We start from the raw sequence: 20,247 nt of genomic DNA, 5'->3' as shown, positions 1-20,247 counted from the left end.
AGGGAGGAGATGCAGGCAGGGACACGAGCCAGGCACAGCAGGGACACGGGGGGGCTGACGGGAGGGCACGGGGGGGGCTGACGGGAGGGCACGGGGGGGCTGACGGGAGGGCACGGGGCTGGGGGAGGGAGTCCAGGACATGGAAGGACAAGGGGGTTACACCAGAAGACACAGGGAGGAGACATGGGGCATACAGGGGGAGACATGAGGAACATAGGAGGACACCATTTGGGGGAGGACATATACAAGATGCTCCTGATATATAGACGCTCCAGACCAGGTTTCGACTTTTTTTCCTCGATTTTTGCCCTCTAAACCTGGGTGCGTCTTATATGCCGGAGCGTCTTATACGGCGCGAAATACGGTGTGTATAGATAGATAGATAGATACAGTGGGTTGAAAAAGTATTCGGCTCCTTAGATGTTTTCCACATTTTGTCACATTACTGCCACAAACATGCATCAATTTTTTTTTTTTTTTAATTCCACGTGAAAGTCCAATACAAAGTGGTGTACATGTGAGAAGTGGATCGAAAATCATACATCATTCCAAACATTTTTTTACAAATAACTGCAAAGTGAGGTGTGCGTAATTATTCGGCCCCCTGAGTCAATACTTTGTAGAACCCCCTTTTTGCTGCAATTACAGCTGCCAGTCTTTTAGGGTATGTCTCTACCAGCTTTGCACATCTAGAAACTGAAATCCTTGCCCATTCTTCTTTGCAAAACAGCTCCAGCTCAGTCATTAGATGGACAGCGTTTGTGAACAGCAGTTTTCTGATCTCTCCACAGATTCTTGATTGGATTTAGATTTGGACTTTGACTGGGCCATTTTAAAACATGGATATATATTTTGGTTTTAAACCATTCCATTGTTGCCCTGGCTTTATGCTTAGGGTCGATGTCCTGGTGGAAGGTGAACCTCCGCCTCAGTCTCAAGTCTTTTGCAGACTCCAAGAGGTTTTCTTCCAAGTTTGCCCTGTATTTGGCTCCATCCATCTTCCCATCAAATCTGATCAGCTTCCCTGTCCCTGCTGAAGAGATGCACCCCCTGAGCATGATGCTGCCACCACCATATTTGACAGTGGGGGTGGTGTGTTCAGAGTGATGTGCAGTGTTAGTTTTCCACCACACATAGCGTTTTGCGTTTTGGCCAAAAAGTTCCATTTTGGTCTCATCTGACCAGAGCGCCTTCTTCCACATATTTGCTGTGTCCCTCACATGGCTTGTGGCAAACTGCAAACTGGACATCTTATGCTTTTCTGTTAACAATGGCTTTCTTCTTTCCACTCTTCCATAAAAGCCAACTTTGTGCAGTGCACGACTAATAGTTGCCCTATGGACAGATTTCCCCCACCTGCGCTGTAGATCTCTGCAGCTCGTCCAGAGTCACCATGGGCCTCTTGATTGCATTTCTGATCAGCGCTCTCCTTGTTTGGCCTGTGAGTTTAGGTGGATGGCCTTGTCTTGGTAGGTTTACAGTTGTGCCATACTCCTATTTCTGAATGATCACTTGAACAGTGCTCCGTGGGATGTTCAAGGCTTTGTAAATCTTTTTGTAGCCTAAGCCTGCTTTACATTTCTCAATAACTTTATCCCTGACCTGTCTGGTGTGTTCTTTGGACTTCATGGTGTTGTTGCTCCCAATATTCTCTTAGACAACCTCTGAGGCTGTCACAGAGCAGCTGTATTTTTACTGACATTTGATTATACACAGGTGCACCCTATTTAGTCATTAGCACTCATCAGGCAATGTCTATGGGCAACTGACTGCACTCAGACCAAAGGGGGCTGAATAATTACGCACACCCCACTTTGCAGTATTTATTTGTAAAAAAAGTTTGGAATCATGTATGATTTTCGTTCCACTTCTCACATGTACACCACTTTGTATTGGTCTTTCACGTGGAATTCCAATAAAATGGATTAATGGTTGTGGGAGTAATGTGACAAAATGTGGAAAACTTCAAGGGGCCAAATACTTTTGAAAACCACTATATCTCCCCCGTTGCTGCTTCAGCGCTCTAGCCAATAGTCTTCCACTTTTGTTCTTATGTTCATAATGCATGTGCCTACATTTCGCTGCCAAGTCTCTGGACTTTTGGAAGAGGAGTGATTTTAACTTTTCTCTCTCCAATTTTAGTTCCTATACCAATGTAGGTGAATCGCATCTCTTATGCTTACAGTCTAACTCGTTAACCCGACTCCAAGAGTTTGTTATAGCATTGGTTCGCCACTTCTTCCTCCGTGCACTTTCTCTAATAAAAAAACCCTTATGACACACTTATGTGCCTCCCCCAGGGTACACATTGATGTCCCAGCCACAGCATTTTCCTCAAAATAATTCTTCAGCTCTGCACCAATTACAGACACAACCCGTTCATCTGAGAATGCCTTGTTCAGAATCCAGTTAAACTGGGGCCTACTCTGGATATTGATGAATAGGCAAAATTAAACACAGTAGACCGCCACTCACTTACTATAAATCTTAACTTTAATTTTATCAAAAGATAAGACAACCAGATCCCCTCATTTCCCTATCTTTTGATAAATTAAAAGTGAAGTTTTATAGTAAGTGGCAGTCTACTGTGTTTAATTTTGGCTATTGAATTAATTGCAGACCAGCCTCCCCCCCCCCCCCCTCTTAATTAAGGTGGTTTACTAATATAAAATGCAATGACCTGTTCACCGTAGGAATACTGTATTCATGAATAGGTCCAGGAACACCAGTGCATGATAAATAGGGAAAATCCCTATCAGATTGGGGGTTGGACCTGCAAGCAATACTGCCTTCACCCTAGTCAGGAGTCTATTTGGTAGAAAATACCTACCTGGTGATGTATCCATGTCGGGATCCAAGCTATTTAGATCTCCTCCTCCCCCCTATATGATACTCCCTTCTGCAAACCCCTCAAGTTTCGATATAAACTGCTCAAGATGCCCAACCTGTTTCTCATTGAGGAAATACACTGAACCCACAGTTAACCTTTTCCCCTCAAAAAGGCCCTTAATCAAAATACATCTTCCGTCCTCATCTTTTAACTCTTGTATCTGCTTTTTTCTAATATCTCTAGAAATCAACAGGGTAGTGCCCTTCACCTTTGATATGGGGGGGGGGGGGGGAGGGAGACGACAAATAATAATTTGTACAGCGCTGCGATCTAGCATAGCATTGTACAGAGGACCACTCTGTCACTTAGCTGTCCCTCTGGTTGGCTCACAATCTAATCCCTTTCATAGGCTGATGCCTATGAGAAGGTAAGTAAGTATACGGAGCGCAGTCAGGGCCAATTTAGGGGAGAGAGGGGGAAATAAAAGGATTTTTTTAAATTAAAAAAATATTTTAAAAATTCGTTAAAAATAAAATTGCAACAGCAATCAGAGACCACCAAAAATTCCTCCATTAGTGGCAAGAAAAGGAGGTAAAATTAATTTTGATGGTGAGTAGGGCCAAGCAAAAAATCGTTAAAGCTGCGCAGTGCGGAATTGTAAAAAATTGCCTGGTGACTATTTCTTGGAGTCAGGCTATCCCTATATGGTGTTTTTTTAAATATTCTTTATTTTATTTTCTGTTTTTTCCAAATACACAAAAATATACATTTTTAGATAAAGAATGTCACTCTCTATACAAAGCTGTATATAGACATATCACAATGACTAGTGGCGTAGCTAACGAGCTGTGGGCCCCGATGCAAGTTTTACATTGGGGCCCCCCCAAGCACTCTATACATAACAATTGATACGGCGCACCAAAACCTGCCAATGGCAACTACAGTGTCAGGTGCAAGAACGGGATGGGGAACAGTTTGTTAGTGATTACTACTATTCACAGCATCTATAGAAGTGATTATTATGAGCACAGGACCAATAGAGAGCTAATAATGTAGTTGAGGGAGAGCCCTTCGGGGCCCCTCTGGCCCAAGGGCCCCGATGCGGTCGCTACCTCTGCACCCCCTATTGCTACGCCCCTGTCAATGACGTTAAATATAACAATGGGGGACTAGCCCCATTCCATCTATTGCTACTGTATGGCAGTAAATTACCAATTCGGCCTAGGGCCGTTTGCTTGTGTCTATACATTTAGATAACAGTTCCTGCCATATATATGTCCTATTTATAAAAAGAAGAGAAAGACAAAGAACAGAAGTTATATGCAGTATATGTGTTTAACAGATAACTATACCAGTGTTTTTTGTGGGAGTAGTCTACTCCCTTTCATTGGGTGTGATCCGGCATCTCTCCTCATGGTGCTTCTGTGTTTTATATATAATCTATATGGTGTTTTTTGATGAATCTTAAAGGACTTCCGAGGTATGAAGGACAATCTGTTTACTCACCTGGGGCTTTTTCCATCCCCTAGTAGCCATTTCAGTCCCTCGTCGCAGCCCCTGGTCCTCCTTGGGGTACTGGTGGCCACCCGTAATGACTGGCACAGGCACTTGAGCCCGTACATGTGTACTGCACCTGTGCACAACATGCATTCTACACAACACAATTACCCACTTTGGCCACCTGCAGGCCGTACAATCTCATGACCCAACTGTGTTGCATGGGATGTGGCCTCAGGCCCACAAACATTCCTCAGGGGATGTGTTAACTTGGAGTCGCAAGGCCAAGGCCCCACACTCCCTCTAGCTTGTCTCTTCTCATAGGGGACAGGAGGGAGGAAGAAAAAACAAACCATCCCACTACCCAACCTTACCACACCTCACTCATTATTGAACGTCCTAATTTTTAGTAAAACCGAAACCAACCCCCCTGCCTTAATCACTTTCGGAAGCCCTCAGACCCAGATGTTACGTCTATTACATTTTTGAAGAACCTCAGTTTGCTCCCTAAAGATAGTGTTCATATCCTTTTGCTTTTCTGCAAGGGCCCTAAGATCGTTTACTTCAGATTTGAGAGCTTCCATTTGCTCTTCTAACGCTAAGATTTTTTGGGACATCACCCCCACTTCCTCTTACCACCTCAATCTCAGCCTTGGTGGAGTCCAGTAAAGTGGTGGTCTTTGTCTCCAGATCTGCTTTTGTTGGCATTTCATGAATGTATGCCCAGATCTCCTCCAGTCTTTGTGTTTGTGACTGGGTTGGTCCAGGAGAACCTTCAGCCACCTTAGTATCCAGGAGCCTGCCCTGCTTCTCCTGTGAGGCTGAAGAGGCCAGGAAATAGCTTGACACTCAGGGTTGAGCCTGCTTCAGGATGTCCTGGGACTACTTCTGCTAGCTTTTCTCAGTCATTGTTCAACTCCAACACCAGTGCTGATCTAGCAGCATGCAACCATTCAGGGTCTGAGCGGAAGCCCTCCCCCTACCATACCCACTCACCGCAACACGTGCTATCAGTGGACCACCCAGGCAGCCGCCAGGGATTAAGCCAGGTGACTTGCAGAAAAGCTGCCACACCACCGACTGAGCCTCCCACTATGCTCAGCACTCAAGCCGGCAAGCCCAATCCTCTGCTAGGTATATCCTGGGGGACCGCTTCCATTGGTAGCTCCAGGGCAGCCAGCAGCATCACTGCCCCGCTTCAGGTGCAATAAGTCCGGCGTGGAGCGGCTCATGCTCCATATGATGGAGCTGCCGAGCCTCAGCATGCAACGTCCTCACGCCGCCAAGTCAGACCATTTATGAAAATCTGCCTTGACCTGTCATTTTGGTGAAACTTGGTGTATCTAGTGCCATTACATAGTTAGGAATAGACGGGGGGGGGGGAGAGATATTTGTCTTCCTTTCAAAAGTATTAATTTTCATAAAAAAATCGATGTCCAGAAATACTAAACTACAATTTTCTCAAGAGCCCGATGAGATACATACCTGGGATTGTATGTGACATGACATTTAGAATTAATTAATTTTCTGTCAAATTTTAGTTTACATTTCACATCTATGCAGTAAATGTCATTTTAATGTAAAATGCCAAGGTAAATTTATAATGGGGGGAAAAAAACTATCAAAGGATTTTTGACTAGTAAACAGACTATAAGAAATCTTATTGACTGTGCCCATCCATACCCTCCTATGCTTGGTTTGAGTACCACTGAAAAAGTTTGAACGGGGTGCTTGTGCATGTTCTTCAGTCAGCCTAGCATTAGGACTCATCTTTTTAGTATCACTTTAGTTGTACTGTGCCAACCTTGAAATCCACAACTGAGTGATTTTAGGGCCCATTCACACCTCAGCATTTTGCCGGCTATTTTTGGCAAAACGCTAAAACACTAGCGCTTTTGAAAGCGTGAGTGTAATAAACCCCTATGTGCCCATTCCTACTTGGGGGATTTGTGCTAATCGCCGCAAATTGCCCAAAAACGCAAATGCGTAGCCTGCACCAATTTCAGGCGATTTCCCGGTGATCGTGTTTCAGGGCTATAGAAATCGCTGCACTGCCCAGTGATTTTTTTTTTTTTTTTTTACCGCCTGAAATCGTGGAAAAGTCACTCTCGCAAAACGCCGGCCAAAATCGCTGGCGGTTTGCCCTTTCAAATGTGAATGGGCCCTTAAACCACTTGCTGCATTAGAGGCAGTATATCTACGCCTCCTGAGACCTCATCTAAAGTCCCAGAGGCAAAGATATTCATCCTCTGTTTGCAGTGCGCATGCGTGCTCCCGGGCAGTAATGATTGGTGCAAGGGAACATGTGTTACCTGAGCCAATCCGAGCTTTTTTATCAGTATTGCAGCTATCATTCTCCATGCACAGCAATTGGACGTGACACTCTCGTCCTCTTTTTCGACCTCTACCCCGTCGCCACCTGTGCACCATCGCGAGCGTGTATGCACAATCATGCACATGTACACATGATCCTGCATCTGCATGCACTCGTGTCTCTAAAGGCAGCAATGATTGGTGCAAGGGAACATGTTCGCTGAGCCAATCTGTGCCTTATTTTTTTGACTGATCACTGTTACAGCCAGTAACAGTGATAATCCTCCATGCATTGCAATTGGGTGTGACACTCATGTCCGCTTTCCCAACATCTACCCTGTGCTTGAGCGTGTAATCATGCCCATGATCCTGCTTATGCACATGCTCTTGCGGGGCCATGTGCATGCACTCTCGTTCACACACATGCGCATACATGCACACTACTGATGATTCCCAAAAGTACACTTATTGGTGAAAGGGAACATATTCCCTGAGCCAATTTGTGCCTGTTTTTTGTCAATGATCACAGTTGGAGCCATTAACAGTATAATTAGGCTGGGAGAACACTTGCATCTTGGAAAATAGCAGCAGTTTTTCATGGTTGATTTTGAGCATGAAGTGCGCGTTTTAATGCACACTTCACTCCCCTTACTTGCTGATGGTCAATGGTAATCGCAGGTGCTTTGCAATGTATTGTAGGGGGGCTCCATTTTTTTTTTTATGAAAATCATGGTGGAAAATTTTCAAACTTTGAAACGAATATGCCTGTCTCCATTGAAAAGCATTACGTGTGGTCCCAGCCTTAAATCTGTGATGGAAAGAAAATTAATAAAAGCTAGATACTTGCCTTAGTAGAGGCAAGCCTCTGGATAATCCAGAGGCTTCTCCGATCCTCCTCCACTCCACTGCTCACTGGGGCACTCTTCTTTGCGACCGTGCTCCCGACCATGTAAGAGTGCGGTTGTACAGTGCAGGCGTGATCAGTGCCTGCGCAGTAGCACATAGCCATGCACAAGCGCCTTTGTGCACAGGAGCAACAAGCTCTTTTTGAATATGTTCAGAGACTCCCAGTACATGAAGGCTATGCAAGCATTGGTGCTGTAACAAAGTGCAAAAAAAGCCATAAGTGCACCTTGAGAATAATGGTGTAATGCTGGGGGGTATACTTTCTGAGTCAGCGTGTGTGCTCAGCTGTGTATCTGGGTAACGGAAGAGGCTACACAGATAGACACAGGAGTAATGAACAAGGGAGCAAGATTGCCTAGAGCAACTGCAGCTCTGGGCAGCCTATCACGCTAGATGCTATGTGATACAATACACAACAGACGTAGTCGGTGACAGCCTTGAGTCATACACGATAGATCAGATGGCAGTGGTACAGTGGACTAGACAGAATCAGTCGGTAACAGGCTAAGGTCATACATGTTCATTCAGAAAAATAACAAACAGCTCAATTAACGGATAAATGTATATTCGCAGATCTGCATATATATTTATCAAGAAACTAGCTAAAGCACAAGTAATAACAAGACAGACAGACGGAATGCTTTGCCAATCTAGGCGCTGCCCCAGTGACAACAACATTCACACTGACATAGACTAGACGAACAGGTAGGCGCGTAACTAATGGCAACCGCTGCTTTAGTTACAGCCTCAGGAATAAGGCAAGAAGGAATACTACCAGTCGCCAACGTGGTGCTGACAGAATCCATGCTATCAAGATCAGAAGGACTTTACTGAATCCCTGCAGATACAGCAAACGTCCAAGCAAGACACTAGATTAAACAATGCAATATAAAATTCACATGAATGTATATAGATAGAGAGAGATATAGAGATACATACATACATACATACATACATACATACATACATACATACATACATACATACATACATACATACATACATACATACATACATACATACCAAAACATCCAGTGATTTTATACAGGAAAATCATGACGATTGTCAAGGTTGCCCAAACGTTCTCATCCCACTGTATGCAAACCAAGAACTGCGCTGCAACAATTAGTGCAAAAAAAAGGTGTCCTGCAAAAAATCCATAGGTACACTCTGAGAATTATGGATTGCTGTGCATAAAGTTTATCAAATGTTTTATGTGACCTCATTTTAAGCAAAATGAGTTGTAGAATACAGTTATTTGGGTTGAAAAAGGACATACGGTTTTTTTTGTTTTTGTTTTTTCCCTCCCACCACGGAATGAACCAGTTCAGTTAGTAATCAATACTTAAAGTGACACTTAAGTCAGGAAAAAAATGAGTTTTACTCACCTGGGGCTTTTCTCGGCCCCCTGCAGCTGATCGGTGCCCACGTAAAGTAGCTCCGATCCTCCTGGACCCGCCGGCGCCCACTTCCGGTTTCGCCGTCAGGACCCTACAGGCTGGGAACGCGAGTGATTCTTCGCGTTCCCAGCCAAAATAGCTCCCCCTATACTGCTTTTGCGGCCTTCCTTGCCGCAATAGTAGCATAGGGGGAGCTATTGTGGCTGGGAACGCGAAGAATCACTCACGTTCCCAGCCTGTCGGGTCCTGACGGTGAAACCGGAAGTGGCCGCCGGCGGGTCCAGGAGGAGCGACTCTACGTGGGCAACGATCAGCTGCAGGGGGCTGAAGAAAGCCCCAGGTGAGTAAAACTCATTTTTTTTTTCCTGACTTAAGGTTACCTTTAAGTGCATGAGTGAAAACAGTGAATCTTATTGCCAGTATAAAAAACAGTGGAACAATTTCAGTGAACAAATAGCAATATCAATACAAAATTCAAACCCATCAAAAAGTGTCAGTGCTTGAGGCAAAATATAGGGACCATAAATGCTGTATGAATGTAGTGTGTGCACAAGAGAGCGCCATACGTCACCCAGGAGATGAGGACACTGAGTGGCTGATGCCGATGGAAGGAGGAAAGAGCCCCTGGCCGACAACTCCACCACTATCATGGCAGTCTCACCACCTTGTCAAGAGAGGCGGTGGGCTCTCCAGCTGGAGGGGTTGGGGCATATGTCTTTATTGTGACAAACTGAATTAAAAGCAACAACATTGATATTTTCATGTACTCTACCAAAATAAAACACATATAAAACAGTTGACTGAAATAAAAAGTCATTCACTATAATTTTGATATGAAATTAATTTATCGTATATTTCGGCGTATAACACGACCCCATCCCCCCCCCCCCCCCCCCAACTTTTCCAGTTAAAATATAGAGTTTTGGATATACTCGCCATATAAGACTACCCCTCTTCCAACACACGGCAAAAAAAAATAATAATCCTATACTGGTGCTACGTATGAACAGATACTGGTACAGTGGAGGAAATAATTATTTGACCCCTCACTGATTTTGTAAGTTTGTCCAATGACAAAGAAATGAAAAGTCTCAGAACAGTATCATTTCAATGGTAGGTTTATTTTAGCAGTGGCAGATAGCACATCAAAAGGAAAATCGAAAAAATAACCTTAAATAAAAGATAGCAACTGATTTGCATTTCATTGAGTGAAATAAGTTTTTGAACCCCTACCAACCATTAAGAGTTCTGGCTCCCACAGAGTGGTTAGACACTTCTACTCAATTAGTCACCCTCATTAAGGACACCTGTCTTAACTAGTCACCTGTATAAAAGACACCTGTCCACAGAATCAATCAATCAAGCAGACTCCAAACTCTCCAACATGGGAAAGACCAAAGAGCTGTCCAAGGATGTCAGAGACAAAATTGTAGACCTGCACAAGGTTGGAATGGGCTACAAAACCATTAGCAAGAAGCTGGGAGAGAAGGTGACAACCGTTGGTGCGATTGTTCGAAAATGGAAGGAGCACAAAATGACCATCACTCGACCTCGCTCTGGGGCTCCACGCAAGATCTCACCTCGTGGGGTGTCAATGGTTCTGAGAAAGGTGAAAAAGCATCCTAGAACTACACGGGAGGAGTTAGTGAATTACCTCAAATTAGCAGGGACCACAGTCACCAAGAAAACCATTGGAAACACATTACACCGCAATGGATTAAAATCCTGCAGGGCTCGCAAGGTCCCCCTGCTCAAGAAGGCACATGTGCAGGCCCGTCTGAAGTTTGCCAATGAACACCTGAATGATTCTGTGAGTGACTGGGAGAAGGTGCTGTGGTCTGATGAGACCAAAATAGAGCTCTTTGGCATTAACTCAACTCGCTGGGTTTGGAGGAAGAAAAATGCTGCCTATGACCCCCAAAACACCATCCCCACCGTCAAGCATGGGGGTGGAAACATTTTGCTTTGGGGGTGTTTTTCTGCTAAGGGCACAGGACAACTTAATCGCATTAACGGGAAAATGGACGGAGCCATGTATCGTGAAATCCTGAACGACAACCTCCTTCCCTCTGCCAGGAAACTGAAAATGGGTCATGGATGGGTGTTCCAGCACGACAATGACCCAAAACATACAGCAAAGGCAACAAAGGAGTGGCTCAAGAAGAAGCACATTAAGGTCATGGAGTGGCCTAGTCAGTCTCCGGACCTTAATCCAATAGAAAACCTATGGAGGGAGCTCAAGCTCAGAGTTGCACAGAGACAGCCTCGAAACCTTAGGGATTTAGAGATGATCTGCAAAGAGGAGTGGACCAACATTCCTCCTAAAATGTGTGCAAACTTGGTCATCAATTACAAGAAACGTTTGACCTCTGTACTTGCAAACAAGAGTTTTTCCACTAAGTATTAAGTCTTTTATTGTTAGAGGGTTCAAAAACTTATTTCACTCAATGAAATGCAAATCAGTTGCTATCTTTTATTTAAGGTTATTTTTTCGATTTTCCTTTTGATGTGCTATCTGCCACTGTTAAAATAAACCTACCATTGAAATGATACTGTTCTGAGACTTTTCATTTCTTTGTCATTGGACAAACTTACAAAATCAGTGAGGGGTCAAATAATTATTTCCTCCACTGTATATACTGCTAAAGCAGTGCACCTTAATGTGAAGGAGCGGCTGCGAATGCATGCCTTACATAGTGGGAGCGTACCTTCTATAGATAGGAGCGGGCCTTATTTAGGAGTGTGCCTTACTTAGATAGGAGTGTGCCTTCCAATACATAGTTACTATGTATAGGAAGGCACTCTCCTATCTAAGTAAGGCCCAGTGCACACCGAGCGGTTTTTGGAGCGATCCGCCGGCCGCATCCGCCTATAAAAACGCTTGTCTAATGTATTGCAATGGGATAGTGCACACTGGCAGTTTGCGGTTTTTGCCAAGCCGCAAACGCGCCTCCTGCTGCGTGTTTGCGGATTTCGGAAGTGTTTCGTCCTCAATGTAAAGTATAGGATAAACGCAAACCGCTCTGAAAAATGCTACTTCAGAGCGGTTTGCCAGGCATTTTTGTTACAGTAGCTGTTCAGTAACAGCTTTTACTGTAACAATATGTGTAATCTGCTACACAAAAACGCACCCAAAACCGCTAGGTATGTTTAGAAAACCTCTCTAAACATACCTAGAATCGCTCTGAAATCAGCTCCCAAAACCGCTAGCGTATTGCGGATCTGCTAGCGGTTTTGGTGTGCACTGGGCCTATGGCACACTACGTAGCGCTGCTATGTAAGGCATGATTGTTTTTCTAGTTTTAAACTCCCTTTAACATACATAGCAATTTCCATGACTATAGCATGTATGGGGGTTTTGTTCTTAACAGCTAAAGTTGGTGTGAAATTATTTAAAATTTCAAATGGATTTTGTAAAATCAATTGAATTTTAAAATCGTAATTGCAAAATTTCACTAATTCGTAATTAGATTACAATCATTATCACTCAACAGCATCCCTTACTAGTTTTTCTGTAAAGTGAGTCTGTACTGACAATTGGCTTTTTCTACTTTTTGCTGTCCGAGTCAACTGAAGAAGTGACTTTCAGTGGTCATCACAGGGGTAGACAAATTAAAATGGACCCAAATTAAAAATACAAGATTTCAGAAATAAAATCTATTTTCTAAATTATAATAGCAGCCTTTTTTCAGCTGCATGATGACAAATATAAAATATTTTACATTTATTGGAGGAACCCCTCCCTTCCTTTCATATTGCCGGGAGAGAAACCGGCAAACTGGTGGAGTAGGAGGTGTCCGGCAAAGGAGGAATTGCTAATGGCTGCCACCTGTATAACCCTAGTTATAAAAAGAGAAGGGTGAAAAGCATGCGCTGAAATGCTCATAGGCTTGAAGGAGTGTTTATTTATCTTTGTTTGTGTCAGAGTGGTGCAACTACATATTTTGACTGAAAAAAATGTTTGGTTTGGGTCTTTTAATATAGAATCCTGGAGCTAGTCTTAACGAGTGCTAGTAAGATAATTATTTTGTGGTGTTTTTTTTTTTTTTTGTTTTTTTTGTTTTTTTATGGAATCAGCTCTATTTACCACAATTGGGGAAACCCCAAAGTTAAAATCCAGCTATCATTGTATCACATCCTATTATGACTAAATTACTAGTTCCGCCATTCATTCCGGTGAAGATTTCTTGGTGGTTTATTATCGTGTGTGATAAAAGCCCAATCCTAGAAATGGCCTGTGCTATGTGTTGCAGTAGTGAACTGATAAGGGGTCATTTTGACCCCTTACCAATCTGCAAATAAAACAATAATACATAAGGTTTTATTTTCCATGTGAGAGAAAACGGTGGCTGAAGGTGTATTCAGTGGTCTGGGACCAGTGTATTTTTAGATGGGGATTCCAAAGTGGAATTCACTGTCCTGTTGCAAAAATCCCATATAAATAATTTGCAGTATCAAAATTGTGTAAAGCCAGCAATGTGACTTATTGCTTTCAAACCTCATTAGTATTTACTGTTTTGAGGGGTAACTGGCGGTTATGTCCTGCTGTGTATTGAGCTCTATTTCCTTTGCGTTAAAGAGAACCCGAGGTGTGTTTAAAGAATGTTATCTGCATACAGAGGCTGGATCTGCTTATACAGCCCAGCCTCTGTTGCTATCCCAAACCCCACTAAGGTCCCCCTGCACTCTGCAATTCCTTTATAAATCACAGCCGTGCTGTGAGGCTGTGTTTACATCTGTAGTGTCAGTCTCAGCTGCTCCCCCGCCTCCTGCATAGCTCCGGTCCCTGCCCCCGTCCCTTCCCTCCAATCAGCAGGGAGGGAAGGGATGCAGGCGGGGACTGGAGTTCTGCAGGAGGCGGGGAGAGCAGCAGACTGACACTATAGAGATAAACACAGCCAGCTCTGACAAGCTGTTTGTCAGCAGCGTGGCTGTGATTTATGAGGGATTGCAGAGTGCAGGGGGACCTTAGGGGGGTTTGGGATAGCAACAGAGGCTGGGCTGTATAGGCAGATCCAGCCTCTGTATGCAGATAATATTCTTCAAACCCACCTCGGGTTCTCTTTAACCCTAGATTGGACCACACTATGAAATTATTTTGAATGAGAATTTTTTTTTCTGTAAAGCTAGTAACATGATATTGTACTAGTTATACCTGCAATTTGGCTTCACATGGCTTTGAGTGTAGACCAATGGACCAGTTAGCTGACTTGCCAGAGTGGAATACAAGGCTGAGGGATGTAATGGCTTCCCTTAACACACTTGTATATATGAACCATCTGCCAGGAATTCAGATTAGTCATAAGTCAAAAAAGCTTTCTGTCTTGCTTACCAAACTGATTACAGAGTGTAAGGAGGCAGTGATACACAGGACTGACTCATAAAAATTATTTCAAGGTAATAGGTTTCTGCTGAACACATTCTCCATACTAGGTATTGCATGTTCTAGGAAGTATTATGTTAATGGTCTAGATCTAAAAACATTAAGAGATCATTTAGGCCTTTAATAATCTTGAGAAACATTTCTGAGGTTTTTTGTTTTTTTGAGGATATATATATGGTTGTGAATTTAATGTTCAGTTTTATATCATTCTGATCCAGCTTTGTATGATGCCTGAAAAAGGAACTTTGTTTTGAATGCTTGCAAGGAGTAAGATTTGCAAGGAATGAGCGCACATTCACTGCAGTAAACAGAGCGGGCTGCAGTGATCAGCCTGCAATCGGAGCTGGCAGGCTGAAATTATTCAAAAAAACAAATACCATACAAACATGTACAGCGCTGCGATCTAGAGCAGCGCTGTACAGAGAACATCCGCCCCTTAACTGTCCTTCCCAACGGCTCTCACTCTAATCCCATACATAGGCGGATGCCAATGTATGTATCGCAGTCCAGGGCTAATTTTTTTTTTTTTTTTTGGAGGGGGAGGGTCAGAAATCAATTGCAGTTATGATCAGACGGCCATGTTGGGGCATAAATCCCCGGCAGGTTTGATCACAGTGATCGTACCTGCCAGACTTTTAGTCATTTTAATGGTGGCCATACATAGTACAATTTTTTTTCATCCAATCTTACCATTTCTATGTAGTATAATGGTAGCCACTAATGATCCAATCTTTTTCATCCAATCTTACCAAATCTATGTAGTATAAGGGTAAATTGAGTGAATATACTCAATGGATACTTCAGGCAGTTACCTTATATTACATAGAAATGGTAAGATTGGATGAAAAAGATTGGATCATTAGTGGCCACCCTAAGGGTAAATTAAGTGAATATATTGAAAGGGTAATTAAGGCAGTTCCCTTATATTACATAGAAATGGTAAGATTGGTTGAAAAAATTGTACCATCTATGGCCACCATAAGAATTACATCGATGTACAATTGATAAGGAGTTGGAGGTGCAGAACAATTGTATTTATAATAATGTTAAATGAAAGATCAGAGTAAATGGCCTTTATGCAATTCACATTTTCTCCTAGGTGATAATTTAATATCTTATTAATAAAATGTCCTTTAAGCCACCAGCAAGCAAGAAAATACTCATAATACTTTTCACAGTACCTTTTCACCTATTTTTTTGATCCTTTAACTGCAGAGTGCTGAAAAAATGTTTAAGCAGATGTTGGAAAATTATCTCCTAGGAGGAAGCTTGGGAGAAAAAGTGAATTGTATAAGGGCCAATGTGGCGTTTTTTTCCCCCCATTTTATTTTTTTTGGGGGGGGGGGGGGGGGGGGGTGTTACAGTGTTGGCTTTTCAGTAGCACTTTGGGCTTCTAAGCAGTTTACATTTAGAGCTGATTTGTTATGTTAAATTTAAACAGCTAAAGGACATAAATATGATAGCCTCCATATCCAACTCACCTTAGGTTCCCTTTATGCTTGTTAGTACACCCTCTTCACAAATAGAGGTTCTATAGATTTGGCAACCAACCAACATTTATTTTTAAGAGCTGGAAGGTGCGTGGTCACTCTAGCCCGCATACTATTGTACTTGGACTCTTTTATGTAGCTTCCTTTTGGTGTTGTCACTAAGCAAACAGGCATTGCAAGGAATGACCACAATTTGCAGAAATTCTGACACTGAAACCGGAACAGTAGTGTGCAAAAGTGTTTAATGAAAACCATAAGGTGCATAAATGCAACCACATGCACAGCAAGCTATGTACAACCAGGAACTGCAGTGATAAATTCATATATACAACGATGCAAATGAGATGCAAAACACATACACAGCAAATATATACAGGTGATCACCAACCAATCGGGAACGTGCAATATATACATGTGCAATCAAACCTATCTATCTAACTAATAACGATGAATATATATACAAACCTACAACTATATACAAATAGCGCGGAATCGCAGGGAACAGGCAATAAGTAATAACAGAATATCAGGGTCAACAACGGGTAATCAGATACAGGCGAGGCACAGAGGAATAAACAGAAGCAGAGTCAGGACAAGCAAAGGTTCAGCAACAGATTGTCAGATCAGCAAACAAGGAACAAGAATCAGGGATGAAGGAACAGGAGTGTCCAGGAACTCAGACCTACAGGGGAGGAGGTTCTAGCAATTGTTTGGAGGAAGAGGCAGTCTTTATATAGTCCATGTAACAGGAAGCAGTTGGTGGTAAATGATCAAAGTTCCTTTAGAGGCCTCTGCAGGCCAGGCTAAGAACTGCAAGTCCTTGTACACAATGACAGGCCACCTGCTGGTGGATAATGGAAGTCCATGCCATAAGTTCACAACAGAGACAACAGCAGATGTGGATCGTGACAGGTGTCCAGTTAACACTCCAAAATTTCTAGCAAGTTGTGTTTCCCTAATTCAGTGATCTCTCTCAGAGCTGGGGTCCGTTTTTTTTTGTTTTTGTTTTGTTTTTACTTGACCTTTGGGTTTATAAAGAGGCCTCGCCCCGCCACCCTCACCTTCCCCATTTCAAATCACCCTCACTTCTGTTTTACAGGAGAACATTCATCCAGACAGAACCTCTAAATTTATGTGGTTTCTTGTGAGATAGTTGTGAAAATTGCATTTACATCTGAACAGGAAATGGAGCCAGGTATAATTTACAGCAATAAGTAAGGTGTGTTGCTAACTAATGCAAATTTACTATTGTATGCATTAAAAGTGGGAGGCTGGAGCAGGACTTTAAAGGTCCACAACCAAAAATCAAGTACTGCATATGATTTTTAATATTTATAAAAAGTGTGTGTGTGTGTGTGTGTGTGTGTGTGTGTTTGCTTAAAACCTCATCTAAGGGGCAAATCATTTTTATTTTGACACATTTCAAGATCAGTCATTTGTCGGTTGCAAAAGTGTTCAATCTGTTCTTAGTAAACACTCTGAATATTGTTGCTTGTTAATTACACTAATCGTATTCTGTAGTGCTGATTTTCTTCTGACCTTTACAGAAAATTTGGTTTCAATTATATTACTCACTAGCCCTCAAAAGGACTCACAGGCTTTGGAGGGGGTAGCACCAATTAATCTTTATGCTGTTGTGTTTTTTTTTTTCTTATTTGGCATTGGGGAAAACGAGCATGAAAACACAAGTAATACTCAATTCATGCAGATTGTGCCTCTATGCAGATCCAATCCAGAATTCTAGTGCTGCAGGTTACAAGGACTACACGCCAACCCACTTTTCTGCCTGAATCACTATTACAAGCATTAGCCTTTATTATACTTGTTAATCTTTGTCCGGAAACATTTCATAATTTTTTTTTGTTTGTGTTATAGGAATCCATAAGTTTGAAACCGACTATTCGATTTCAAGGCAGCCAAGGGGTAAGTTACAGTTGTAATACATTTATTGCATAACACCTGTCAGCAGGATCTTTGTGCACTTTCACAGCATCTATATGTAATATAGGAAAGAAAACTGCAGTGAGAGAAATACAGTATCACTGTATTTATTCCCTTTAAAAATTAAGAAAATTACTTGGTGGTCAAGTTGATGTATTGGCTTTTTCTTTCTGCATCACACGCATGCAACAAGTGTGCAGTCAGTGGTGTCAGGACATCAGAGTATTAAAGGCATGACATTAGGAGCCGAAGGGACATTGATGTACGCTGACCAGTGTTATTAGGGGGTTGAGGACATGGCGCCCGTGCTTGACTTTGTATATGGCTTGGGTTCTGCTGCAGTTCATTTCATATAAGGGGGAAGGGGAGTGAGAGGCAGGCCCCCTTGGTGGGAGGGAATATTTTAAAGCGGTGCTGTCCAATGTCATGGAGGGCTAAGCTCCCGGGAGTCTGTCTGGAGTTGGGCAGAACAACAATTTAAGTTACGTAAAAGCATGTACATAAACTTGACATTATGATCTTCTTGACAGAATCTAGATTTCAGTGAAACATGGCCACGTGGGCTGCAGCGAACTGCGCAGGGGCAGAACTACTGCGCCTGCGCAGTTCGCTGCGGCCCACATGGCCATGATTGACAGCGGCGCTTCATGCAGCCGCAGTAAGGCCAACCCTACGGTCGGCCTGAATACCGAGCCCGGACACTGGGGGAGCGGTCGGCGTGGGACAGTCGGCTGCAAGGGGCTGGAGAAAGCCCCAGGTGAGTAAAGCTAATTTTAGCCTGATAATTCCTTTAACCACTTAAGGACTGCAGTCATAAAACCCCTTCAGGACCAGACACTTTTTTTCCATTCAGACCACTGCACTTTTAACGGTTTATTGCTCTGTCATACAACCTACCATCTAAATGAATTTTACCTCCTTTTCTTGTCCCTAATACAGCTTTCTTTTGGTGCTATTTGATTGCTGCTATGATTTTTAGTTTTTATTTTATTCATCAAAAACGACATGAATTTTGTAAAAAAATGATTTTTTTTTTAACTTTCTGTGCCGACATTTTTCAAATAAAGTAAAATTTCTACATACATTTTTGTCCAAATTTATTGTGCTACATGTCTTTGATTAAAAAAACGCATTCAGTGTATATTTATTGGTTTGGGTAAAAGTTATAGCGTTTACAAACTGGTGCAAAAAGTGAATGTTCCCATTTTAAAGCATCTCTGACTTTTCTGAGCACCTGTCAGGTTTCATAAGGTGCTAAAACTCCAGGATAGTATAAATACCCCCAAATGACCCCATTTTGGAAAGAACACATCCCAAAGTATTCACTAAGATGCATGGTGAGTTCATAGAAGATTTTGTTTTTTGTCACAAGTTAGCGGAAAATGACACTTTGTGACAAAAAAAATGGAGAAAAGTTTCCATTTCTGTTAACTTGTGACAAACAAAAAAGAAGTCTGCCATAGACTTACCATGCCCCTCTCTGAATACTTTGCGATGTCTACTTTCCAAAATGGTGTCATTTGTGGGGTGTGTTTACTGTCCTGGCATTTTGAGGGGGTGCTAAATTGTAAGCACCCCTGTAAAGCCTAAAGGTGCTCATAGGACTTTGGGCCCCTTAGCGCACCTAGGCTGCAAAAAAGTGTCACATGTGGTATCGCCGTACTCAGTAGTATAATGTTTTGGGGTGTATTTTTACACATACCAAAGCTGGGTGGGAGAAATATCTCTGTAAATGAGATTTTTTTTTTTTTGATCTACACACAATTGTCCATATACAGAGATTTCTCCCACCCAGCATGGGTATGTGTAAAAATACACCCCAAAACACATTATACTACTTTTCCTGAGTACGGCGATACCACATGTGTGACACTTTTTTTGCAGCCTAGGTGCGCTAAGGGGCCCAACGTCCTAGGAGTACCTTTAGGATTTCAAAGGTCATTTTGAGGCATTTGGTTTGTAGACTACTCCTCAAGGTTTAGGGCCCTTAAAATCCCAGGGTAGTATAGGAACCCCACAAGTGACCCCATTTTAGAAAGACATCCCAAGGTATTCCGTTAGGAGTATGGGGAGTTCATAGAAGTTTTTATTTTTTGTCACAAGTTAGTGGAAAATGACACTTTGTGAAAAAAAAACAATAAAAATCAATTTCCGCTAACTTGTGACAAAAAATAAAATCTTCTATGAACTCACCATACTCCTAACGGAATACCTTGGGGTGTCTTTTCTAAAATAGGGTCACTTGTGGGGTTCCTATACTGCCCTGGCATTTTAGGGGCCCTAAACCGTGAGGAATAGTCTTGAAACCAAATGTCGCAAAATGACCTGTGAAATCTTAAAGGTACTCATTGGACTTTGGGCCCCTTAGTGCGAGTGCAAAAAAGTGCCACACATGAGGTATCGCCGTACTCAGGAGAAGTAGTATAATGTGTTTTGCGGTGTATTTTTACACATACCCATGCTGGGTGGGAGAAATATCTCTGTAAA

General features: G+C 42.5%; 1 protein-coding gene across 2 annotated transcripts in view; it reads left to right on the top strand.

Moving 5' to 3' along the window:
• The window catches only part of ELL (elongation factor for RNA polymerase II), a 198,225-nt gene that overhangs the window by 39,624 nt on the left and 138,354 nt on the right, over positions 1-20,247 (top strand). For both annotated transcript variants that reach the window (XM_068233902.1, XM_068233901.1), the window contains exon 2: positions 17,695-17,742. In XM_068233902.1, coding sequence (XP_068090003.1) covers positions 17,695-17,742 — 48 coding nt within the window. The remainder of the gene's footprint in view (positions 1-17,694; positions 17,743-20,247) is intronic.

The sequence above is a fragment of the Hyperolius riggenbachi genome, chromosome 1 (assembly GCF_040937935.1).
Source record: "Hyperolius riggenbachi isolate aHypRig1 chromosome 1, aHypRig1.pri, whole genome shotgun sequence".
Lineage (NCBI taxonomy): Eukaryota > Metazoa > Chordata > Amphibia > Anura > Hyperoliidae > Hyperolius > Hyperolius riggenbachi.
This window is presented reverse-complemented; position numbering and strand designations above follow the sequence as displayed.